Here is a 26,215-nt window from a genome sequence, read left to right as displayed (position 1 = left end):
TTTTAAACAGCTGTTGCATTCTTCTAGAGATAGCTACTTTTCCGTTGTGTGCATATAAAATAACAAATATGTGAAATGCTATGTGATCCTTTAATAGTACTACTTGTAAAAACCTGACAGCTTAAGAAATAGTTTTAGGGTCCACAAGTCTTAGGCAGAAGAGAGAAAGTGTGGTCACATTTGAAAATCATTGATTCGGTGTTCTTGTTATGTTCTGTCTCTCTCTCTTCAGGTGCTCCCATTGGAGAATAGAATGAACGAAACCCAACGTTTCCCACAAGCACTGAATATTGGCATGGGAATTGTTATGATCCTATATATCACTCTAGCCACTCTAGGATATTTGCGTTTTGGGGATGAAATCAAAGGCAGCATAACCTTAAATCTGCCACAAGATGTATGGTAGGTAGAAATATATGATTTAAAAATCTTACTCCAAAGGAGTTTCAAAGATTAAATGTTGTCTCTGTCAATTGGTGGTGTGAGTGTGTGTCACATCCCATATACAAGAACTTTGTGGTATTTTATATCTGGATCTCAAATGGGTAACATTTAAAGGTGAATACAGTAGGAGGAAGGCAGTAGTAGGATTGACAAGAATGAGCTGTGATTGCAAAGCATAATTTTTAAGATGTTAGTTTATGCAGAAATTGAGATTTCTTTTTACAGGGCTAAATTTTCAAAACAAGATGATCTGCAAAATTAAAAGTCTGGTCTAGCTTCTCTAGAACTCCTGTTGATGTGTGTCGACAGGTATCTTTGTATTCAGAGTTACAGGTCTTTGAAAATTAAATTACGTGTATATGCACCTGTTTAGCTTGTGCAAATGTTTTTCATAGAGGTGCCTGTTCCATGCTCTTTTTGTAATGCAGAGATGATTTAAAAGAACCATTTCAGTTCAAATGCATCCTTATTGATGCTAAATTACTTAAGCACTGTCTACATGGATGACAAATTAAGGTATTTAAAAATTCTACTTCTGCCTCTTTTATTTTCATCTATGGTCCTAACTTTTTAAAGACACATAGGTTTCCATGTAGGGATACACATTTTATCCAGAACTTGTGTGTGTGTGTGTCAAATTGCACCTGAAAGTAAAAAGCTAAATGTTCAGTAGAATTACCTTACATCATGAGAATAGTTTGATAACCCCAGTAATTATATGGGTTCATTATATGGCTCCAATCTGATAGGCTCTGTCTTCCTGCTCATACATTTAAGTATCTGTCAGCAGTATTTGTTCCCAGTTTTCTCCGTGTCATGGAGTATCTGTAACCTAGTTTGTTTTTCCTCAGATGTGTTATCTTGCACTTTTCCAAGCTGAATTTTAGTCAGGGTTGTATTTACATTTAAAGAGATTGTGTGTATAGAATTTAGTAGTGTAGGGATTATAGGATCTCCCTCTGAATTTGTGGTATCTCTAGCCTGCGTGCCGGCAAAATACAGCTCATCAGGCTAGATTCAGCCTGCCAAGCCACTGGGTCCGGTCCATGGTCCAGCAGGAGCCTAGGACAGTCTCCCTGCTTGCCCCACACCGACATGCCATTCGGAGTGGCCAGCTGTGGGGTGTGTGTTTCCTTGAGTGCTGCTGCAAGGTGTGGGGAGAGAGGCTTTGTGCACTGCCCCACTCCCAGCCCATCTTGCGACTCCCGTTGGCTGGAAAGTGGCCAACAGGAGGTGTCTGTTTTCAGGGCAGGCAGAGTGTGAAGTACCACACACCCTACCCTGGCTCACAGCACTCAGAGGCACATGGATTCTGCAGCTGGCCTCTCTGAGTGGCTTTCAGGGGCAGGGTAGGCAGGGGGATTGCCTGAGGGACCTGCTGGCTGCTGGCAGGGAACTGCCTAGGTAAGCACCTTTTGGCCAGAGCTTGCCTCTGTCATCCCAGCCCTTTCCTTCCCCAAATTCTATGCCTTCCTACTCCACATAACTCAAACCCTCTGCATCTCCACTCCTGCACCCATACATCCACTCTGACCCTGCACATCAATCCCCCGCCCCAGGTCACAATCCAACCCCCTGTACTTCCTCCTATACCCCTCCTCCAGGTCAGAATCCTCTCCTGCACCCATTCCCCATCCTGGACCCTGCACTGCCTCCCGCACCCCAATACTCTGCCCCAGGTCACACACCCCTCCTTCATCCAAACTACTTTCCAGACCCCTCCCAGACCCCTTTTGCACTTCAGTCCCCCACTCTGAGCTTCTTTCTGCACTCAACCTCTGTCCCAGACCCCACACCACCTCCATTGATAGAAGAATGTGGCACTTGACCACAAACCAAATCCTTTTGTGTAGCCCCTGCCCCCAGTCAAGAATTGATCATCTCACTGCACAACAAGAGTAACAGATGGATGATAGATGGGGGAATACAAGGGAACAATGAGACGTTATTGGTCAGCATCGTAGGCAATGGCCTCAGCATGCTACCAGCTTAAATACTGTCAAGTTTTTTATTTTTGTAGGTGAAGGGCAAAGGGGTTTGAAGGATGGCAATTGGTTATTCAGCTCCATCTGGGGCAACTGGGTAAAATATAATGGCCTGTGATCTACATTAGTTCATACTAGTTGTTCTGATTTTCCCTTCTGACCTTAAAAATTAATGAAATAATTACAGAGACAAGATAAGTGAGGTGTTATCTTTTATTGAGCTGACTTCTGTTGGTGAGAGAGACAAGCTTTTGAGCCACACAGAGATCTTCCACAGGTATCAGATTGTGATAAGGCACTGGACATTCTGAAATCTGTATAAAAATGTGGTGTTCCCTCAGGCTTTGGCACCAGTGTAATAGTGCTCCTCCATTCACTAGAAGGTTCTCAGATGATGCCCTCCCCACAGGGCAAGTTTAGTGTGGAGCTACTTGTGAACCATCTCCCACATTTTCCTCAGCAGGGATTGATGATTCCTATATATTTCTTGCCCAGACACTGTAGCACTGTGGAGAGGAGCTAGTTGTGTCCTTCCTGGGAAAGCCAAAAGCACAGTGGGAAAACATGTGAGACAGACATAACATTTGGACCTTATGATAGATAGCTTGGAGAACTGGTGGCCTAGTGGCTTTGGAGCCTGGCTTTCAGCCACCTTCTTGGTTGAATAGCTTCAATGTTTAAAGCTGGGGGTGGGAGGGGGATCTGGGAACTCCCTCTCCACCAGGTCCCAGCCCAGGGTCCTGTGCACCCTGAGCAGGGGATGGGTTCTTCCTAGCAGGGAGTCAGAATTTGGTGCCCTGGGGTGCTTTCTCCCAGTCTGTTCAGTTTGAGGTCTGTTCCTTTTAGTCCATTTTTCTGAGTGGCTTGCTTCCCAGAGGGATCCCTCTTGGGTTTGGGCGGCTTCTTGCTGAAATTCCAGGCTCCTTCATCAGAGACATCGGGGTTCTGTGTGTGGCTTGTGAGACATTTTTTGTTTTAAACCATTGCCTATGTGCAGGGTTGCCAGATTCCTGTGGTCTCTATTTGCGTTGTTTTTTTCCCCTTCGTTATTACTAAAGTGACATTCATGTAAAGTGAGGTGCATGCCAATTCCACAAAACATCATTGATTAAGAGCCATGTGCTCCTTCTCCATCCAGTCACAGTGCTGTGGTGGTTCAACGGGCATACCCACAAATTCTAGGTAAGCAAGCCTAGATGGAAAAGATTAGAGGGAACATTTGTTGATATGTTCCTTCAATCATATACAAAGATCAAATGACTTGTTGTCCATCTACTTAAACTTTCACCTGGAGTATTCCTTTTGGGACCAACTTTTCCCTGCCAAATTTAATCAAAATCATGGAGGTTTCTTTCCAAAGAACTTCTGACAAAGTCATGTGATAAGCAGATGCAGAAATCAGTAAGGTTGCAGCTCCAAGATCAAAGTATATTCTTGTAGGCGTTCCCTCAATCCAGAGTATGACCTAGATGCCGTCTCTGACTCCAGCATCTGTTAACACACGCAGCGCTGTTATGAATGTATTCTTTTTCCACATCCTAAACTGCTTTTTAGCTTCAGTTTCATAGCTTTCTTCGTGGATGGACATCTCTGTCTCTGGTTGTTGAGCTGTGCATTCTTCTGATTCTTCTGGCAAATGAACTGGTGTGCTTAGTAGTCCTCAGTATATGTGCAGTTTGTGCACAGTGACCACATATACATTTTTTACATTCCCACTATCCTCTGTCTCATTGCATCAGGAAATGAACTTTTCAGATCACACTAAATTCCAGAGAATCCACCTTTGTGGTGTCCGTGGTAACAACTACCTCAACAGTCTTCTTGAATGTATGCGCTGATTGAATAACTTCTTTCAGATCTGGTTATTGAATAATCCAGAGGCAAATTTGGCCTGTGGGTCATTATTTAAAGTTGGTCTTTATTGACAATCTGACAATTTCCTTAGTATAGCAACAAACTGTAAGATCGAATCTTCATTCTGTAATGTCGCTGATGGAACTGATATAGTTTAACTGTTACCAGTGGGGTAGCAGAGAAATGTTCTTCCTTTGGTGCTGTAATTGTGGCTTATGTCACATTTCTGGACATAGTTGGAGCCAATAGGTCACTCAGCAATCTGTATTTCCTTGGAACCATCAAGGTCAGTAAGATTGAAACTCATTGGCCAGCTCAAATGGAATTACAGTGTACAAATTGCTCAGAATATTCTGAGGTACACCACCATGATTCATGATGTTTGTTAAATTCGCTCACATTGCCCACAAAAGTTATTTCATTTATCATCTGCTCAGCTTCGCCCTTTCTGAACAACATCTCTTTCACATTGAAACTTTTTTATTTTCTGCTTGGTCTTGCAGATTTTCTCTCAGACTCTTAAAAAAAGCTTTTATTTTCTTCTGCTGATTTTCACACTGCAGACTACAGAATCCTTCCTTTGGCTGTATTTGGGGTCCTTTATCTGGCTGTGTAGACTGTCAGTGCAGGATGCAGGTAGTCTTTTTTTTTTTCCTGAAGTACACGAGGGCAAGATGGCTGCTTTCCTTCTCTCTGCCCTGTCTTTAGCAGCTCAGTGACAATTACACCTACCACCTCATTTTGTTTTATTTTTATTTGCATACTCTCCCTCTCTTGCTGAATGGCCAGTGCTGCCTTTGTAATAAAAACACAAGGTAGCAGACTGCTACTTTTAGGTGCACTTTTCTTCTTTTTAAAATTTTTTGTTATTATTACTATTTTGAGAGCATGGAAACAACACAGGAAGTGGCAGTTAGGGGTTATAAGCCCTCATCAACTGGAGAAGAGGAGGATGCCACGGGTCACTTTCATCAGTGGGAGGAGTCGTGTTCCACTGATCAGCTACTGCCCATATCAAGCTGGGCAGCCCCCGGTCAATAAGGTGCTGACCCGCCACATCTGCCTTCCTCATTGAGTGTATGTCGATAGACCAAAAATTGAAAAGTAGGTGTAAATGATGTACCTGCCATAAAACAAAATAATAAATCAACTTGCCTCTGGCTCGGTAGCTGGAATGTACGGACCATGTGTGCAGGGCTTGAATCTGCCCATGACCTTAGGAACATGGACTCAATATGCACAACATCAGTCAGAGATCAACAGCTACACAAATGGAATATTGACATTGCTGCTTTCTAGGAAACCAGGCTGGCAGATGCTGGGTCAGTGAAAGAAACCAACAACACTTTCTTCTGTAAGGGCTTGAGTTCAGAGGAACACCCCCTCTATGAGGTTGGATTTGCTGTTCGGAACAATCTGCTGAAATCTGTCCGTATGCCCACAGTTGAACCAGAAAGTATTATGTCCTTGAAGCTCTGTACCAAATCAGGGTATGTCAACATCATCAGTGCTTGTGCACCCCTGTTGGCACCGTGCACCAAAGACAAGGATCGCTTTTATTTTAATCTTCAGAAAGTTATTGACTCCTTTCCAACTGGTGAACAATTGTACATCCTTGGCGACGTCAATGCAAGAGTTGGACGTGACCATCAGTCTCGGCCCATCTGCCTTCGTCATCACGGTATTGGGAAAATGAACTAAAATGGTCAAAGTCTTCTTGAATTCAGCTCTCAGAATCAGCTCTGCATCACTAATACTTTCTTTAACTTGAAAGAGTGTCACAAAGGGTTATGGTGCCACCCCAGACTTGGTCACTGGCATCAACTTGACCTTGTACTGGTATGTAGGAAACCTTTCAATGCCATCAAATTTACACGCACATACCATAGCACAGATTATGATACAGATCACTCCTTGATCATCAGCAGAATGAAAATCATCCCAAAGAAACTCTATATGACAAAAGAATACAATAAGCCAAAGATCAATACCCTCTGTCTCAGAGATGCACTGAAATGCTCTGTCTTCGCAGATGATCTCACTCGCAAAGTGGAACATAAACCAGACCAACAAACCATTGATGAAACATGGTGCATGCTGAGAGATGCAGTGTACAAATGTGTCAAATCTGCTTTTGGAACACGTAAATTCTCCAACAAAGTCTGGATCAATGAAAATGCTGCCTTTCTTAGGCTTCTTCTTGAAGAAAAACACAAAGCACACATCTGAATAACATAAAGAACCCATCTCAAAACACAAGAGATCAAGTTTGGCATGAAAAGTCTGTTCTTCAGAGAGAATCCAGGCGGTGTGCGAACAAGTATTGGGGCCAATCTATGTTCTAATATTCAAAAGGCATCTGATTTGGGAGACCTGAAAACTGCGTATGATGAATTGAAGAAACCACTCAGATCAAACACTACCAAAGTTGCCCCACTGAAGCATTTAAATGGACAGGTGATCACAGACAAAAAGCTTCAGATGTCCAGATGGGTGGAACACTACTCAAATCTTTATTTCCACAAGAGTACAATGCAACCTGAGCTTGACAACCTCATCCCAACTCTTCCAGAAATGTGTGAGCTAGACTCAGAGCCTAGGGGGGATAAAATTTCTAAAGCTCTTGGTGCTCTGTCCAGTGGAAAAGCACCAGGAAACAGCAGAATCCCAGCTGAAGTCCTGAAGGCAAACAAGGCTGTGCTCTTCACCTTCCTCTGTGATTTACTCCTAAAATGTTGGAGAGCAGGAGATGTCCCACACGACAGGAAGGATGCAAACAGCATCACTGTCTATAAAAACAAAGGACACAAGGGTGACTGCAGCAACTACAGAGGCCTCTTGTTGCTGAGCATCATAGGAAAAGCAGTTGCCTGTGTCATTCTCAGTTGCCTGCCAAAACTAGCAGATCGAGTCTATCCAGAAACACAATGTGGCTTCAGGGCTGGCAGGTCAACAATGGACATGATTTTTTCTCTTGGACAACTACAGGAAAAATGCAGAGAGCAAGAAAAAACATTATTCATGGCATTTGTGGACTTAACAAAGGAGTTTGACACAGCTGGTAGATCAGGACTATACAGAGTATTAACCAAGATTGGCTGCCTACCGACCCTGCTCAAGCTCATAACATCCTTTCATAAAAACATGAAAGCAACAGTGCAATATGATGGATCTACATTGGAACCATTTGCAATGAACAGTGTAGTCAATCAAGGGTGTGTTCTTCCCCCTACCCTCTTCGGCATATTTTTCTCAGTTCTGCTAAATTGCAATTTCAAAATTCACTCAGTGATGTATTTCTCCATACAAGATTAGATGGCTCTCTGTACAACTCAAGGCCAAAATTAAGGTCAAGAAAGTGCTCATTAGGGAAATCCTCTTCGCAGATGATGCAGCTCTCATTGCTCATAATGAAGGCATGCTACAGTCACTGATGTATTCTCTGTCCAGAGCCTGCAAGTTGTTTTCCCTTGACATAAGCATGAAGAAAAATGTAGTATTCACTCAAGGTGTACCTCAGTATCCCAGTGTCATTCTGGATAACAACCCATTAAATGTTGTTCAACAATTCTGTCACCTGGGATCTACTGTCACCACAAACCTATCCATGGATGAAAAACTGAACATCAGAATTGGGAAGGCAGCTACTTTTTTTGTCAGACTTACAAAACGTGCATGACAGTGAAAACAAAGATACTAATTTACCAGGTATGTGTATTGAGTATCCTGCTATGTGGTTCTGAGGCATGGACCACCTACTCAAATCAAGATTAAAAATTGAGCAGCTTCTATCTTCACTGCCTCTACAGAATTATGAATATCAACTAGCAAAATAAAGTTTCAAATGCAGATGTTCTGTCAAGATCTGGCATACCCAGCCTCATAGCGATCCTCAAAAGCAGAAGACTGCGATGGCTTGGTCATGTGAGAAGAATGGGTGACGAATGTCTTCCCAAAGAAATCCTCTTCGGTGAACTGTCATGTGAGTTGAGAACAAGAGGACGACCAAAGGTAAGATTCAAGGATACATGCAAAAACGCCATGAAAAAATTCAAAATCGATCCAAAATTCTGCGAATCTCCATCATAAGTTCAAAATACCTGGCGATGATTGCTACAACAGGGCAAGTCATCCTTTAATAGCATATGTGCAAGCCACGCAACAGAACTTTGTCTTAGAAGGAAAAGCTCTCAGAGTCAAGAATGTGGAAATAGACTGACATGTGGGTATTGCAATCGACAGTGCAAATCCAATATTGGACGGATAAGCCATGAGAGAAGCTGCAGACTCAAACGTTGCTCATAGATCCTCGCCACTGCTGCTAACCACCATCTCTCTGGGCGAAAAGGGGCCATGTCATATTATTACTACTACTACTACTACTAGCTTTTATTCTTCTTGGTAGTGAGATAGGGAGAGCCCTGAAGACTCATGAGATTGAAGACCCTTGTCGCCAATCTTATATTTGGGCCTAGAAGAAGGTTGACACAGGGGAGCTAATGAAAACGCAGTTATCTGCTCTGGTGGTTTCACTAGCAGTAGAATAGAAGTGAGGCTCAGCAGTGACTACAGAGTACCCAACAATTTAGAAGGGTAAGATAGAACAATACCTGTCCATGCACCCCAGTAGGGACACATTCAGTTATGGTTCTTCACTGGTAACTACTTTTTGAGATCTGAGTGTTAGCCAGTTTTTAATCTATTTAACAACCTGTTCTGTATTTCAGCTGAAAGTATAATATTTTAATGCAATTCAGCACCACTTTTAGTGGAGATATCAACTAAAGTATATTTATGTGAAAAATATTAATTGTCTTTCTCCGTTAAGTTTGTTTTGTTTCCTCCAGTGACATCTGAGGAATGGGATCTGTCAACTTAAAAAATCTTGTGAGAGTTTCTCTTTGAAAGCCCAGCTAGTATGGTTGGATCCATCCTTCTAACAAATATAGCAATTTTGTAAACTATGTATTTTTCTTTCCAATTAATAACAAACCTGTCATCTGCAGTTGAAGGACTTTGAAAAGCAGACAATGAGTGATATCACAGTGAAAAAAGACAGCCACTAACTCATTATTAATAAAAATGCAATAACTTGTGATCTGGCATTTCAGTTTTTATGCATAATAATTTATCTTTAGTATTCCCAAGGAGAGTCAAGTGCCTTAGAGTGAGTTTTTGAAGGCCTGTTTCAATACTATGGCATGATATCAGAGCAGTGTTCTAATTTTTTCTGGATTAAAGGGTAATGGTAGAGTAGTGTAGTTTTATGTGCAAAAGGCAGTGACTCTACCGTTGACATGGTCTTCTGGTCTTCTCTCTGAGGCAGCTTCAGGAGAAATGCAGGGAGCAGAGGAAGCCACTCTATATTGCCTTCATCGACCTGACCAAGGCCTTCGACTTGGTCAGCAGGAATGGACTGTTCAAACTGCTCCACAAGATAGACTGTCCCCCACGGTTACTCAAGATGATCCAGTCTTTCCACGAAGACATGAGAGGAACTATCCAATATGACGGCACATTATCGGATGTTTTCAGCATCAGGAGTGGCGTCAAACAAGGATGCATCCTTGCTCCGACAGTGTTCGGGATCTTCTTTGCACTCCTCCTGAAGCACACCTTTGGATCTTCAACAGAGGGCATCTTTTTGCACACAAAATCTGATGGGAAACTGTTTAATCTTGCAAGGCTGGAAGCTAAATCTAATGTGCGGGAAGTCCTCATCAGAGATATGCTGTTCGCAGATGACGCTGTAGTGTCACACACAGAAGACCAGCTTCAGAAACTGCTGGATTGGTTCTCCAACGCATGCGAGGACTTCGGGCTTTCCAACAGCCTAAAGAAGACAATTGCTCAGGACGTTGCTGGACCTCCATCAATCATCTTTGACAACTATACGTTAGAGGTCGTCCATGAGTTCGTTTTCCTCGGGTCCACCATCACTGACACCCTGTCATTGAAGTCTGAGCTAAATAGGAGGATCGGAAAAGCAGCCACAACTCTGTCCAGACTCAGTGAGAGAGTGTGGAATAACGTCAAGTTGTACACCCACACCAAAATGCAAGTCTACAGAGCCTGCATCCTCAGCACGCTCCTTTACAGCAGTGAGTCTTGGACCCCGTATGCCTGCCAGGAAAAGAGGCTGAATGTCTTCTACTTGCGCTACCTCAGGCGCATCCTTGGAATATCATGGAAGGACAGAGTGTCCAACACCGCCGTCCTTGAGCAAGCTGGAATCCCAACCATGCACACCCTCCTCAGGCAGTGGCGGCTCCGCTGTCTTGGCCACGTCCACAGGATGAATGATGGAAGGATCCCAAAAGACATCCTGTATGCTGAGCTGGCCTCTGGCAAAAGACCTCCCGGACACAACCAGTTGCGCTACAAAGATGTTTGCAAGAGAGACCTCAGGGAGGTAGACATCGAGCCAGACAGCTGGGAGGAGCTGGCAGACGATCGCAGCAGATGGAGGCAGGAACTACACAAGGGCCTTCAGAAGGGTGAAATGAGGATCAGACAGCTAGCAAAGGAGAAGCGAGCCCACAGAAAGCACAGTAAGGACCTGCCAGACACCCATTTCACATGCAACAGATGCAGCAAGGACTGTCAGTCTCGTGTGGGCCTTCACGGTCACAGTTGATGCTGCAAATGATGATTCCAAATGGAACTACGAAAGGCGTGATCCATAGTCTACATAGACTGAAGTATGCTGCTACTACTACTACTATTACTACTAGTGAAAAAGTAACAAATGGAAAAGTTAGATGTATAACATTGTGAAAGCTATTTGGTTCACACAATAGTACTTCATTTTTACATAATGTCTCCACATTGGCTTAGTATCAGCAATTAAATGAGCAGGTGGACTAATTTTCAAAGATGCTCCCGTTAACTTCAAAATATTTCCCAAACACGAGAACAAAAATAAAGCAGTGAAAAGCAAAAACTTGAAAATGAAGATAATTGTTTTCTGGTGCTGTGTGTTTCTCAAAATGTAACCAGCACAGAAGTCAAAATTTGTAACAGATCCAGGCATATAGTTAATATCCATCCTATTAATGTTTATTACTATCTGAAGATTGTCATGCACTGAAAAAGAAGCAGATTCCCAGACAAGTACCAGCAGGCTACCTCTGGTAAAATCCAATGTTTATTTACGTGTTTTAGCTCTAACCCCAATGCATTTTGCAGACCCAGGACATGTGCAGGACATGGAGATCAGCCAGATCACCTTCACTTTCCACCTCAGTCTCTCCAGAAGTCCTTAAGGAGAAAGCAGAAGGGATTGAGAGCCCAGCAAGCAGTGTTACCATCCCTCCTACCCATATTTCTTCATCTCCTAGGCTACGTCTACATGTGCATACTACATCGAAATAGCTTATTTCGAAGTAGTGACATCGAAATAGTCTATTTCGATGAATAACATCTACATGTCCTCCAGGGCTGGCAACGTCGACGTTCAACTTCGACGTTGGGCAGCACCACATTGAAATAGGTGCTGCGAGGGAACGTCTACACGCCAAAGTAGCACACATCGAAATGAGGGTGCCAGGAACAGCTGCAGACAGGGTCACAGGGCGGACTCAACAGTAAGCCGCTCCCTTAGAGGGCCCCTCCCAGACACAGTTGCACTAAACAACACAAGATCCACAGAGCCGACAACTGGTTGCAGACCCTGTGCATGCAGCATGGATCCCCAGCTGCAGCAGCAGCAGCCAGAAGCCCTAGGCTAAGGGCTGCTGCACACGATGCCCATAGAGCCCCGCAGGGGCTGGAGACAGAGCGTCTCTCAACCCCTCAGCTGATGGCCGCCATGGCAGACCCAGCTATTTCGATGTTGCGGGACGCGGATCGTCTACACATGCCCTACTTCGACGTTCAACTTCGAAGTAGGGCGCTGTTCCCATCCCCTCATGGGGTTAGCGACTTCGACGTCTCGCCGCCTAACGTCGATTTCAACTTCGAAATAGCGCCCAATACGTGTAGCCGTGACGGGTGCTATTTCGAAGTTGGCGCCGCTACTTCGAAGTAGCGTGCATGTGTAGACACGGCCCTAATGACACAATCATGAGGATGACTTTAGTTCTTTCCAAGAGCTGTGCAAATGTGTAGCTGACTGCCTTGATATTGTCTTAGAAGAGTTGCTGGAGAGGCAACATGAGCTGACTGATTTTTCTCCACGCCTTTCCTTCTGCCAACATTGCGCCACTCATCAATGTTGTCAGCATGAAGCAAAAATGGTTTGACAGACACAACCTACAGTCCCACCTTCTTGTAAACACTAAGACAAGAAGTAATAAGTGCCAGAGAAGGGAGCCGAGTTTCTGTTCACCCACCTCAATTTCATTAGTGGTCAAAGCCATTGATCAAAGGAGACATTTCATTCTGATAAAGATTGGATATGCCTTGACCTGTTTGGCAACCCTTCAGTTTCACATTACGAACTACTCTGCATTACTGGAACAGAACATCTTACACTTGTCCAGGAAAGCTGTGTTCCTAGCAATAGTGTCAACAAGGAGGGTGGGAATGCTAGGTACCGTGATGGTAAACCGGCCTTATACCACATGCTTTAAGGATAAGGTGACCCTTCAATGATTGACTAATGAAAAATCAAGACCCTGGTATTTGGCATAATGGATGGTACAAATAGGAGAGGCAGACCCCACAGAGAATGCGTAGATGATATAGTAGATTGGTGCGGAACTAGTCTACAGAAACTAAGCCACTCTACACTGGACAGGGAAAGATGGAAGGAAATAGTGAGGGAGACATCAAACACCAATGGGTGCTGAGCCCATGTTTGTTGATGATGATGATGATAACCCTTCACCCACCCCTTAAATTCATACCCAAAATGGCTTCATCCTTCCATCTAAACAATCACATCCACTGTAACCAGCCAGGCTCAGGTTCCCCAGAAACGAGGCTGCACCCAGAATGCGAGTGCTATATTTGGTTTATTGAAAGCGCGTGACACCCGCGATGGGAGCCCCGGAGACGCCGCAGTCACCAGTGGGGGAAAACCTGACGCGTCGGAGCTTCGCTTGGGGAGAGGCTCTGTAACAGGCCTCCTAACACTAGCTGATAAAGCTCAACTCATTAACGTAATATTGCCTAAAATTGCCTATGAATTCCTTATCACTATCTCTTGTGGCCTACTGCCACCGTAGCCTTGAAGTCTTGGCAAGCGCACCTTGTTCTGCAGTAGTTCCCATGGCAGGGTTAGTTATTTTGCAGCTTTTCACCTTGCACAGACTGATCTGTTTAGATTCTCCTGAGGATTCACAGAGGGGTCGGACTTCACTCTCAACCGTTACAATGTCTTCTCGCACCCTACACCCACTTATCTGTATCCTTCTGTAAGCTGCATGCTGACAACAAGGAGGTATCCCTTCACACGCTGGGTGTTCCTAAGGCACTCATGCTTAACACAGGGAGAACAAGGACATTCAGAAAATCCTTCATGGTTTTCATTGCCACAACATAATGAAAATGGTTTGTCCTGGAGAGCAAACAACTCCTCTCAACATGGATTTCTAAATGTATCTGACTGCTACCAATAACATGGCCTGGAACCTCCTTCTGGTTTTCTTGCTCACTCTAGCAGGGGTATAGCTACATCAATGGGTGCACCCTGGAGAAAGACATTGACATTTGTAAAACAGCTACTTGGGCATTGTCCCACACCTTTACCAGACACTGTGCATAGGAGAAACAGTTGCTGATGCTCGCTGTGGTCAATTGAAGTTATCTACCTTCCATAAAGCAATTCCAAGGCCCTTCCCCTCCAATGAGGGACACTGCTTTATAAATTCCTAAAGTGGAGCAGCTACAGGGACACTCCTCAAAGAAGAAGAGAAAGTTATTCACCTGTGCACTGATGGAGATTCTTTGAGATGTTTGTACCTGTGGATGCTCCACTACCCTCTTCCTGCCCTCTACTTCATAGTTTCTCCTCAACACTCTATGGCAGAGAATGAAGTAGGGGATGGTTGAATGTGCGTGTGGGATAGCCACTTAGAGCAGTGTGATTTGGCTACTGCACATGTGCAGCCAAATGGGGCACTGATATTACTAGTCTCTGACTAGCATTACAGGGGTGTGCAGATATCCAAAGTGGAGCACTCACAGACAAAACCGTCTCAAAGAATCTCAGCTGCTTCACAGATGAGTAACTTGTTTTTTTTAGTTATCATGACCTTCATGCTTTTGTCCATTTTGATTTTCATAAAAGGTAGAATTTGATAGAAGAGAATCTAATGCAAACTTATCATAATTCTGCTTATTTTATTTTATTTAGTAACGGAGGAGGTTTGTGTATTTGCTTATTCTTTTTTCAAGTCTTATTCTCATTAGCCGCATCTACACTAGCCGGCTATTTCAAAGTAGCCGGTCCAACTTCGAAATAGCGCCTGCCGCGTCTATATGTGCCAAGCGCTATTTCGAAGTTGAAATCGACGTAAGGCGGCAAGACGTCAAAGTCGCTATCCTCATCAGGAGATGGGAATAGTGCCCTACTTCGACGTTGAACGTAGAAGTAGGGCAAGTGTAGACAATCAATGTCCCGCAACATCGAAATAGTGGGGTCCTCCATGGCGGCCATCAGCTGAGGGGTTGAGAGATGCTCTGTCCAGCCCCTGAGCTCTATGGTTGCCGCATGCAGCAGCCCCTTAAAGCTCCCCGCCCCCTGTGTTCTTGTGCAGGAAGCTGAGAGCGCGTGCAGGCAGCAGCACACGCATGTGCCCAGCCTGCATGTGCTCATGAGCCCCAACCCACCACCCAGCACCCATGGCATCCAGCCAGCCCCCCAAGCGCCCACAGGGCACCCCCCCCAAGGGGACCCAAGGCTCCCAGCCAGCCAGCCAGCTGGGGAAGAGGCAGCAGGGCCCCTCCTGGTCGGAGGCCGAGATCCGGGACCTGCTGGGGCTCTGGGGAGAGGTGGAGGTGCTCCAGGTAATGGGGAGCAAGCGGCGGAACGCAGATGCGTTCGCTCTGCTGGCCGAGGGCCTGGCTGCCTAGGGTCACCCTGTCTGCACTCCTGACCATGTCAGGAGTAAGGTAAAGGAGCTGCGGCAGGGTTACGCCTGGGCCTGGGACATGGCCAGCCCATCTGGGGCAGCCCCTGCCGTTTGCCCCTTTTACAGGGAGCTCAGGGAAATCCTGGGCCCCCGGTACACCTCCTCCCCCCTGGCCACCCTTGACACCTCGGCCAACGAGCCCCAGCAGGCCCTGGAGACGTAGTCCGGCCCGGAGGCCAGCCCTGCACCCCAGGGGCCCCCACAGGAACCCACCCTGGGGTACCACAGGAGGAGGAGGAGGAGGAGGCCTCCAGCGATGGGGGACTGCTCATAGACCTCACTTCCGCCAGCTCCAGCAGGGCGTCCGCCCGATGGGTATCCCCCGACCGTGGGAGCGGACCATCAGGTATGTACCCCAGTGCGCACCCCCGGGGCTACGGGGCGGGGACAAGGGATATGACCAGGGCCCTGCGCACACCCAGATAATCATGGCCTCGAGGACAGCAGTGGCATGTCCCTCAGAAGAGTCCATCAGCCCCTGCCCCCCAGCAGGACAGCACCATGCCCCATCCCTGGGGATGGGGGGAACGGAACCTAGAGGTCCCCCCGGGAGGGGATAGCACACCCATCAGCAGCAGCAGCATCTCTGGGGGACGTGGTTGGGGAACCAGCAGCAGAGGGGTGGGGGGACGTGGGCCACGGGTCAGGCTGTCTCCACTCTTTTCCCCCCTCTGTTCCGCAGCTGCACCATCTGAGGGCCCTGAGAGCACAGGCGCTGTGTCTGTTGTGCCGGACAGCCCACCGGGGCCATCGCAGCAGGCCAGCCCAGCGGCGGGGCCCGGACCGGCCCCAGGACGAGCCTGACAGCGCCGGAGCCATCCCCAGGCGTCCGCTGACCCCCAGCTCCTTGCCACCCTCCGGCATCAGCTGGAGGTGTCTGAGCGCCGCCTGCAGGTGGAGGAGTGGCGGCTCCACCTGCAGGAGCGAGCTCTGGCCTGGTGCCAGGAGACTTGGGGGGCTTTCATGCAGACCTTTGAGCGGCTCGTGGAGCCCATGGCCCCCCCCCTTGTTCCGCCTGCCGTCCCTCCAAGCTGCCCTCCACCAGCATCTGTCCTGGAGCCTGCTGCCGAGGGAGACGCGGGCCTCAGGACCCGGCCCAGCCGTATCTGCCAGTTCTCCCGGCCCCCACGCAGCCTCGACGGGACCTCCGGCCCAGACAGGGGTCGCGCCCCCCCACGCCAGGCGCTGGACAATAGGGGTGAAGGGCCAAGGATGTTGCCCCCGCTCCTTTGTACACATTATCCCCATCTTTGTAAATAGTTTATTTGTTCCACCCCCCTTTAGTACCTGCCCCCCCATGTACATAGATCCCCCCTTCTTTAATGTTGAGTTCATTGTTTTGTTTAAAAAAAAAAGGTGTTGGTTTATTTACAAAAGAAGTGTGTGGGTGGTGTGTGCTCTCTGGTGCTAAGTGGTGTGGGGGCAGGTAGTGCTGTGGGGAATGTGGTGAGGCGGTGGGTGGCTTACCAGCAGCTCGCCCTCCCAGCGTTCACCCCGCAGCCTGCTCAAAATGGGCCCGCGGGGCCTCCCGGACCCGGATCTCCTCAGGGTCGACCTGGCGACTGGGGGCAGCGGGTGGCTGGGCATCGGCCCTGCCAGCCTCCACAGCCCAGCCCTGGAAGAAGGCCTCTCCCTTGCTCTCCACCAGGTTGTGGAGTGTGCTGCACGCGCCTACAACCTGGGGGATGTTGGCGAGACCTGCATCCAGGCGGGTGAGGAGACACCTCCAGTGCCCAATGAGGCGGCCGAAAGTCTGCTCGATCACCTGGTGCGCATGGTTCAAGCGGGTGTTGAACCGCTCCTGGGTGGCACTGATATGGCCCGTGTAGGGCGCATGAACCAGGGCCGGAGGGGGTACACCGCGTCTGTGACGAGGCAGAGGGGCATGGTGGTGTCCCCCAATGGGATCTCCCGCTGGGGGATGTAGGTCCCCGCCTCCAGCCGGCGGCACAGGCCCGAATTTCTGAACACCCGGGCGTCATGGATGCTGCCAGGCCAGCCAACATAAATGTCCAAGAAGCGGCTCCGGCTGTCCACCAAGGCCTGGAGGACCACGGAATGGTAGCCCTTCCTATTCAGGAAGCGTCGTCCGCTGTGCTCTGGGGCACGGATGGGGATATGGGTCCCATCTAGAGCCCCAAAGCAATTAGGGAAGCCCAGGCTGGCAAACCATGCTATGGCAGCATCCAGGTCCCCAAGCCGCACGAGCCTGTGGAGGAGCAAGGCATTGATTGTGCGGACCACCTGCAGGGGGAGGACATGAGAGAGCACCCGTGAGGGGTGTACAGGGTATGTCTGGCCCTCTCCCTGGGCTCCCCCTCCCCCCAGGGCTCCCTTCCCTGGGCTCCCCATCTTCTCTGCGCTCCCTGTCCTCCCTCGGCACCCGCTCCCCCCGCAGACTCCCCCCTCCCCCTGGGTCTTCTTACCTCCATGACGACAGCCCTGATGGTGGCCTTGCCCACGCCGAACTGCTGCCCTATGGATGGGTAGCTGTCTCCAGTGGCCAGCTTCCAGTCAGCGATGCCGACCCGTTTCTCAACGGTGAGGGCACGTCGCATGGGGGCGTCCTGGTGCCATAAGGCAGGGGTGAGGCACTGGCAGAGCTCGAGCAATGTCTGCCGGCTCATCCGGAAATTCCGGAGCCAGCGGTCGTTGTCCCACTTGCCAAGCACCAGCCGCTCCCACCAGTCTGTGCTAGTGGAGTACCTCCATAGCCGGCAGCGTGTCCGGCGGGGGGAGGCTGGGAGGGCAGCAAGGGCTGGGGCTGCTTCTTCATCCTCCGAGGACAGCTTATCTTGCTCAAATAAAAGATGCTGAGCTGCCTCCTCCATGACACTGAGCCAGGTGGCCACTGCTCCCGGAATGGGCGTGTGGGCCTTTTGCTGCTGTTGCTGCTGCTGCTGCTGGGGGTCGATGCTGCTTATACGGGGTGTGCGTGCCTGTGGCTCTGCAGAATGCATGCTCTGCAGGCTGTGTGTGTCTGGGAGGGGCCCTTTAAGGGAGCGGCTTGCTGTTGCCCCGGAAGTGCTAGTCCGCCCTGTGACCCTGTCCGCAGCTTTTCCTGGCACCCTTATTTTGATTTGGGCCGCTTTTGTGTGTACACGCTCCCCTGCAGCGCCTATTTCGATGTAGTGCTGGCCGTCGACGGCACCAGCCCTGGAGGATGTTTAGACGCTATTCATCGAAATAGCTTATTTCGATTTCGCTACGTTGAAATAAGCTATTTCGATGTACCATCCCAGTGTAGATGTAGCAATTGAGTGGTTAAAGTGATTTTCTTTACAGGGAGTCTTACATGCAGAGAGGGTTTTCAGAGACAAACCTCAAAAGCCATATTCATTTGAATGGATATAGAAATTAGCAATACAATCAAAAATTTCCATTTGCTGTTAAATGGAAATCAGAGAAATGAACATTATTACAGTAAAGGTGGGGGTAAGGAAAGAAAAAAGGAAGGACTCTCTTTTTTGTACTTCAGTGTTTTGGGCCTGTCCTACAGTGGGTTGGCCCTTTAAAGGATCCCACTTGTGACTAACTACAGAGTCCCAGATGCTGGTTTTGTGGCTAAACTCAGGTCATAGCCTGTAGATTACTTGGTCCTTTGTTAAAATGCTAAGCATTAACCTAGTTGGAAGAAAAGACCTCCCAGGACCAGACAGGAGAACCTGGGTCAGAGGAAGAGATCCGGAAAAGGGCTAGGCTGCAGGATTTGGTTCATCTCTTTAATTTAGATTAGGATGCTTTGGTTTTTAGAGGTAAAAGACTTGCATTTTGCTGCTTTGATGTTCTGACTGGCAAATTGGTCTGTTGGTTTTCAGACTCCAATCCAACGAAGTTCTTAAGCAAGCTCTAATTTCAATCATGTGAAGAGTCCCTTTGCTAGATCAAAGCCTTGTAATTTGAGGAACTTTCCGCATTATAATGTAACATTACAACTCAAGTCAGATTTTGGTATCTAAAACCTTGGGGCTATCTAAAACACTTATCAGAACTTGTTGAAGTTTAACTTCTATGAAGATGGAAATATTTGCAGCTTTTCTGCTGAAATTAGCAATAGTTCTTTGTCAGTGTTGGTGAGATGCAAAGTGGAATCAAAGCTTCTATTTTGCTGTATTTAATGAATTTTCTGAATTTTCTTTTTTCACATATGTGGCCGTGTTCAGATATATAGAATGTCTCAGTAATTAATTTTACACCTTCTGAGGTACAGTATCCAGTTTTTTTATTTTTGTATTGAAGCCACAACCGAATTTAAATTGTAGAGTGAAGAGAAGCCAAGAATATTGTAGTTCTGATTTTTTTAAAGATTATTTTTAAAATATAGCCTGGGGAAACTTCTTTAAGTGGTTGGAAAGTAATAACAGATGAATGGTAAAATTAGTTTAATATTATAAAAAAATTGTTTCATCGTGGGAGAAATTTGAGTCCCATGCAGAGCTACAAAATTGCTTACTCACTGCGATGGAGAATTTTTGTTTGAAGTCACCTTGTATCTAAAACTTTGATGTTTGATTATGAAAACTTTAATTATTTAGTTTTTGGGGTTACTATAAAATGTTTTGCAGGGAGAATGGTGAGGGCAGGCAATGTTGTAAAGTCCAAGTGTTGTTTGTTTCCAAGTGTTTATAGTAGAAGATAACCATAAACTGAATCTCATCAACAATAATTAAAATAAAAATAAGAAGTCAGGAATTATTATACTGAATCATATCACTGGTCCATCTAATCACTGTGCCTCATATGGATAGTACTAGGAGCTTCAGAGGTAAGTGCAGAGGCTCTCTGCAGTGAGCAGGTATGGCATAAACTGCTTCTCCACCGGTTCCTAATGGTTACATCTTCCTGCTTCCTGCTATAAGCCAACTTTTTGTGCCCCTTTAAAAATGTATATTGTAATATGTTACTATCACGCCATATATTCTTGTCGTCCATATATATGTCTAATACTTTTTTGAATCACTAAAACTCTTGGCCTATGGCACCTAGTTTCACAGATTGTTTTGGAATTACTGCCTTCTGTTCTTTTAGCATGTGAAAGAGTGAATAGAAGCATCCACTCTACCTTCTTTATGCCATCTAAACTTAAAATGAACATTTTTATCATGGTTCCCCCTGTTTTCCCTGCCCTCTCCAAGGCTTTTTATCTCTGTGAGGGTGCACAGGCCCAGTTTTTCCCATCCTTCTTCACAAGGCAGTTTTGGAATCCTAGTTCTTAGACTCATAGACTTTAATGTCAGAAAGGACCATCATGATCATGTGTCTGACTTCTGCACATTACACAATACACACTGCAGTAAACTGCTAACTTCTGGCTGCATTACTGAAGTCTTCAAATCATGGTTTTAAGACTTCAAGTTACAGAGAAGCCATCATGTATACTAGCTTAAACCCGCAAGTGAGCAGTAACCCATGCTACAGAAGAAGGTAAACTGGATCCCCTCATCCCTGCATCTCTGCATATCTGACCAAGGGAAAAATCCCTTATTGATTTCCTGTCTGGTGACGGTTATATCTTGAGCATGAAAGACTGAGCAGTCCGGTACCTGGGAAAGACCATTCTTGTAGAAACTCAGAACCCTCCCCATCTAGTGTCCCATCACCAGAAATTAGAGATATTTGCTGCAAGCAGTCACAAGTTGGCTACAAGCCATTGGAGGCAGAAGGGTCCATTGCCAAAGCAAATAGAGAGGGATAACAGACAACTCTGTCTCATATCCTTAGACAAATTAAATGGAGGGGATTGATGAACATTACCCAAATAAGCCTCCTGAGGATAAGAATGTAGAACTGATATGCCCGTTATAAAAGTAATGTCCAGAACCAAACCTTACTGGAATGAGTCTGAGGTACCTCCCTCTAGCTGAGGGATAGGCAATAATTTTTGATGCGGGGGGCAGGGGAGGCAGATTTGGTAAGTAATCAGGGGCTGCACTCTTGCATGATATTAATGGATGAGTTGCAAGGTCTGGGTTAGAGGTTGGGTGCAGAAGGGAGTTAGGGTAAGAGACTGGAGTTCAAGAGTGGATGTAGTGTCTGGGATGGAGTTTGGGTGAAGGAGCGGGGGTTGTGACCAGGGTTGCAGGGCCCAGAAGGGGGTATGGGTGCAGGAGAGGATTCTGACCTGAAGGAGGGACATAGGAGATGATGCAAGGGAGGTGGGTAGGTGTATGGCTGTAGGAGTGGGGGCACAGACAGTTTGGGTTACATGGGGTAGGGGTATCAGTGGGGACAGATTAGTGGGGGGAGGGATGGGCTGGGGTGCTACAGGCAGGCCCTCGCTGGGAGGCACTTACCTGGGAGACTCCAAGACAACAGGTTGCTTAGCCAGGATCCCTGCTTTCCATGCTCCTGCATGTGCTCAAAGTAGCTGTAGGGGCCATCATGTGTTGCTCTGAAGTGAACACCGTGAGCCTGTGGGAGGGGCACTTCATATGCTGCCTGTTCTGCAAATAGACAGTTCTTATTGGCTGGAAACCAGCCAATGGGAGCTGCTGAGGGTGGAAGCAGCATGATAAGCCTCTTCTCCTTTGCCTGAGCTCTCATGCAGCCAGCTTTTCTGAGTGCTGGGTGGGGCAGGCACGTAGCCAGTGGAGGCTCCCATGGACCAGACCTGTGTGTTGGTGTGCAAGGGAGGGCCTGGGCAGGGGAATCTGGGTGGGAGATGAGTGCAGGAATGGGACTGGGGTGCTTTCCTCAGTCTTTCTTTGCTCCCACTTCCCCTTTCCCTCCCCAGGTGGGAATATGGCAGCAGCAGGAGAAAAGCCTCTCCGGGAAGGTTTTTCTCCTGCTATGGACAAGCACTGCCCCCTGCTGCTGTAATTGGCCAGAATTCTGACTAATGAGAGTGGCAGGTGAAGCGCCTCTGTAGGCAGGATTATGCTGTCATTCTCCCCAGATGGGGTAGGGGTAGAAGAAGCAGTGGCACTTCTTCCTGCTCCATCACAGTCCGTGGTCAGGCTCCAGCCTCAGCTTGCCTGATCCAGCCGAGGATGCTTGGATCTCTGCCCCACCCACCCCAGTCTCCATCACAGGCCGAATGCTGGGGAAGAGACCCAAGCTTCAGGGTCCAGATCCAGGCAAGCTGTGATGCAGATCCAGACCCCAGGCTGGGGTTCCTTACCCTGGTATAATATGGTCCAATAGCTGCAGCTGAAGCTAGAAAAATTCAGATAAAAATAAGGATAGATTTTTAGCAGAGAGGGTAATTAACCATTCCAATTGTCATTGCAGTGGATGCTTCATTACTGGCAAATTTTAAATAAAAAATGGATTCTTTTCCTAGAAGAGATGTGTAATTCTAACAGGTGTTAATTAACTCAGAGAAGTTCTGTGGCCTGTGTTATATGGAAGTGTAGCTTACATGATCACAGTGATTCTTTTAGGCTTTATCACTAATAAATCTATGGAAAAGCTAAGAACAATTCAGACCTTTGTTAGATTTTTTCCTTAGTGTTTTGTGTTAAAGCTTTCTGCAGGCTGGCTGCTTAATGACATGTTTTCTACAAACATTATATGTCTGTTGCTGTTAATTATCGTCTATAGTGAATGGTGGAAGCAATCAGGACCTGAGCTCTATTGTGTTAGAAAGCTCACTGTAACTACCTAAGAACATAGAAATGTTATGATACTGTGAAGAACGTAGTCTCAGAGGAGGTAGCCATGGTAGTCTGTATCTGCAAAAGCAATGAGGAGTCCTGTAGCACCCTAAAGACTAACAAATTTATTAGGGCATAAGCTTTAATCAGATGTACTGGAGTGGAAATTGCAGAGGTATATCTATATATAGTAGTATACCAAAACAGGGGAGATATTTATTAAAAGTAGGACCAGTGGTGACAAGGCCAATTCTGTCAGGGTGGATGTGGATTACTTCCAGAAGCTGATGGGAAAATGTGCATATCAAGAGAGGGGAAATTGCTTTTGTACTGGGATAAGAGTTCTGAATCTTTATTCAGTCCTAATACAATTGTGTTACACTTGCAAATAAATTGTAGCTATTCTGTTTCTTTTTGTAGTTTGGTTTTGAAATCTTTTTGTACAAGGATGGCTACTTTTAAATCCATTACTGAGTGTCCAGGGAGGCTAACACATTCTCCTACTGGTTTACAAATGTTATTTTTCTTGATGTCTGATTTGTGTCCTTTTATTCTTTGGCACAGAGACTGTCTGGTTTGGCCAATATACATGGCAGAGGGCCATTGCTGATCCTGTGATGGTGTCATATTTGCAGAGTTGGCATTGGTATTTATTGCACAGATAGGTTCCTGGGTTAGTGTTTCTGTGGTGGGGTGTGTGACAGCTGGTAAGTATTTGCTTCAGGTTGTGGGGCTTTCTGTAAATGAGGTCTGGCCTGTCTCTCAAGGTCTGTGAAAATGGGGGATCATTTTCCAGGATAGGTTGTAGATTGTCAGTGATACTCTGGAGAGGTTTTAGCTGGGGGTTTAAGTGTTAACCAGTGGTGTTCTATTATTTTCCTTGTTGAGCCTGTTCTGTAGTGCGTGACTCTTGGTTCTTGTCTGGCTCAGCCAGTCTGTTTTTTCATTTCCCCAAGTGGCTACTTAGCTTTATGAATACTTGATAAAGACCTTGAAGTTGTTTGTGTCAATCTGAGGGACTGGAGCAGATCAAGTTGTATCTTAGCACTTGGCTGTAGACAATGGATTGTGTGATGTGTCCTGGACAGAAGCTAGAGGCTTGTGGGTATGAATAATTGCCAGTAGGTTTCTGATATAGGGTGATGTTAATATGGTCATCATATATTTGTACAGTAGCTTCCAGGATCTGTTGTGTGGATGGGTCCAGGCTGAGGTTGATGATGGGGTGGAAATTGTTCAAATCCTGATGTAATTCTTTACGGGCCTCCTTCCCGTGGAGTCATATGTTGAGGATGGCACCAGTGTAGCGCAAGTAGTGTGTGTGGGGTGTGTGTTAGGGGATGAGAGCTGAGAAAGCATAGTTTGAGGTCAACCATTAAAATGTTGGCATTCTATGGGGCTGTGCACATTATTTCTCTCTTTGCCTCAGTATTTCCACTCCAATGAATCTGATGAAGTGTGTTTTATCCCACAAAATCTTATGCCCTGATAAGTCTGTTAGTCTTTAACGTCCCACAGGACTCCTGTTTGTTTTTGTGAAGAACATAGAAATTTGCAGTACTGTAGCCTTTGTTTACTCTCTCTTTCATTAACTTCCTTAATAAAATTAAGCTTTAATTTTCACTTACTGTGGATTTTGAAATTCACCTTTGTCTCATGTAACTTTCTTGCTTTATGGTCTTGTCTACATAAAAAGCTGTACCAATTAAGATAAATCGGTGCAGAAAGAGACAAAACTTTTTGGTTGCATGCCCTTATTTCTGTTTGACTGTCAACGCAAGCACTATGGCTAGACTATGGAGAAATGTTGGAAAAAGAAACAGAAGTTGGGCACCCCAATTTGTGTATCTTTTCTGACTTTTCTGGGAGGGGGTTTTCCAAAATTTGACCTGTCTGCATGGTACCAAATTTCAGAAAAACTTCGTCTTTCGGGCCACCCTTTTTCCTTGTAGAACGAGGTTGACGGGAATGGTGACAGAACACATTCACTTTTCCAGAAGTGTTCTTGGACATGGCAGACCTTTTCCAAGCTACCTCGGTATCCCAGAAAAGGGCTATAGTCTAGCCATAGACAAGGAGTTTCACTGATTACATGAAATTGATTTCCAAACAAGATAAGTTAATTTTGTACAGGTTTCTCATGTTTACGCATCCTGAGCAATTCACAGGAGAAAGAAGGGAAATTGTTGTGTAGCGTTCAAAATATTAACTTACAGTCACTCCTTTGGCATTTAGTCAAGATCTTTTTAATATTAAACGATCAAAAATTGTGAAATAGCTGTATATTAATGTAGTACCCAGAGGTACTGAGACCTCATCTGAGGTGAGTGAAGTCTCTGCTCTACAGCCTTGGCTGGCAGCCAGCTGGCCTTTAGCTCATGTGGTAGAATGCAGGGCTTTAGACACTCTATTCACAGGTTCTATCCGTGGTGCCAGTAACCTGGATCTGTTGGCATTACATTAGTAAGAACTGAAAATGAGCTGTTGAACAAAGGATAAACTACTTAAAAGGCTTAGCTTATTTTGAGGAGTAACAGTCTTCAAGATTTGTGTTTTTGTCTAAAGTTTGATTAGAAGTATGCAATTTCTGTGCCTGTTTGAACATATATTAAGTATTAATGATCATATTATCTATTGGAAATCTACACTCAGTTTAGATCTCTAATTTCTAGAGCCTTTGGCTACATTTACACAGCTGCATTATTTCAAAATAATCCATTCTGGACTAGCTATAGGGGAGGGATAGCTTAGTGGTTTGAGCAGGGGGTCTGCTAAACCTGGGGCTGCAAGTTCAATTCCTCTAGATTCTCCCAGGGATCTGGGGCAGATAGACTTTAAAGGTGGGGTAGGGGAGAGGTATAGCTCAGTGGTTTGAAGATTGGCCTGCAAAACACAGAGTTGCAAGTTCAATCCATTTAGGGATTGGGAGCAAATAGGAGAAGACAGGAAAGAAATGGGATGGTGCTTGGTCCTGTTAAGAAGGCAGGGGACTGGACTCAATGACCTCCTGAGGTCCCTTCCAGTTCTACAAGAGGTGTACCTCCCTACAAAAAAAAAAACAAACCACAGCTACACCCAAGAATGCATTTCAAAATAGCACCCAGCTATTTTGAAATGGCTATGTCTACACTACAGTGGTCTTTCAAAAGGAGATCTTCTGGAAAATCTACTTTCAAAAGAGTCAAGTATCAGAGGGGTAGCCATGTTAGTCTGGATCTGTAACAGCAACAAAGGGTCCTGTGGCACCTTATAGACTAAC

General features: G+C 46.2%; 1 protein-coding gene across 6 annotated transcripts in view; it reads left to right on the top strand.

Annotated features, from left to right (window-relative positions):
- Positions 1 to 26,215, top strand: part of SLC36A4 (solute carrier family 36 member 4) — a 232,796-nt gene that overhangs the window by 85,962 nt on the left and 120,619 nt on the right. For all 6 annotated transcript variants that reach the window (XM_074984046.1, XM_074984052.1, XM_074984083.1 and 3 more), the window contains exon 9: positions 233 to 402. In XM_074984046.1, coding sequence (XP_074840147.1) covers positions 233 to 402 — 170 coding nt within the window. The remainder of the gene's footprint in view (positions 1 to 232; positions 403 to 26,215) is intronic.

Source organism: Carettochelys insculpta, chromosome 1 (assembly GCF_033958435.1).
Source record: "Carettochelys insculpta isolate YL-2023 chromosome 1, ASM3395843v1, whole genome shotgun sequence".
In the NCBI taxonomy this organism is placed as follows: Eukaryota; Metazoa; Chordata; order Testudines; family Carettochelyidae; genus Carettochelys; species Carettochelys insculpta.
The sequence above is the reverse complement of the archived record's forward strand: the minus strand, read 5'-3'. Positions and strand labels throughout refer to the sequence as shown.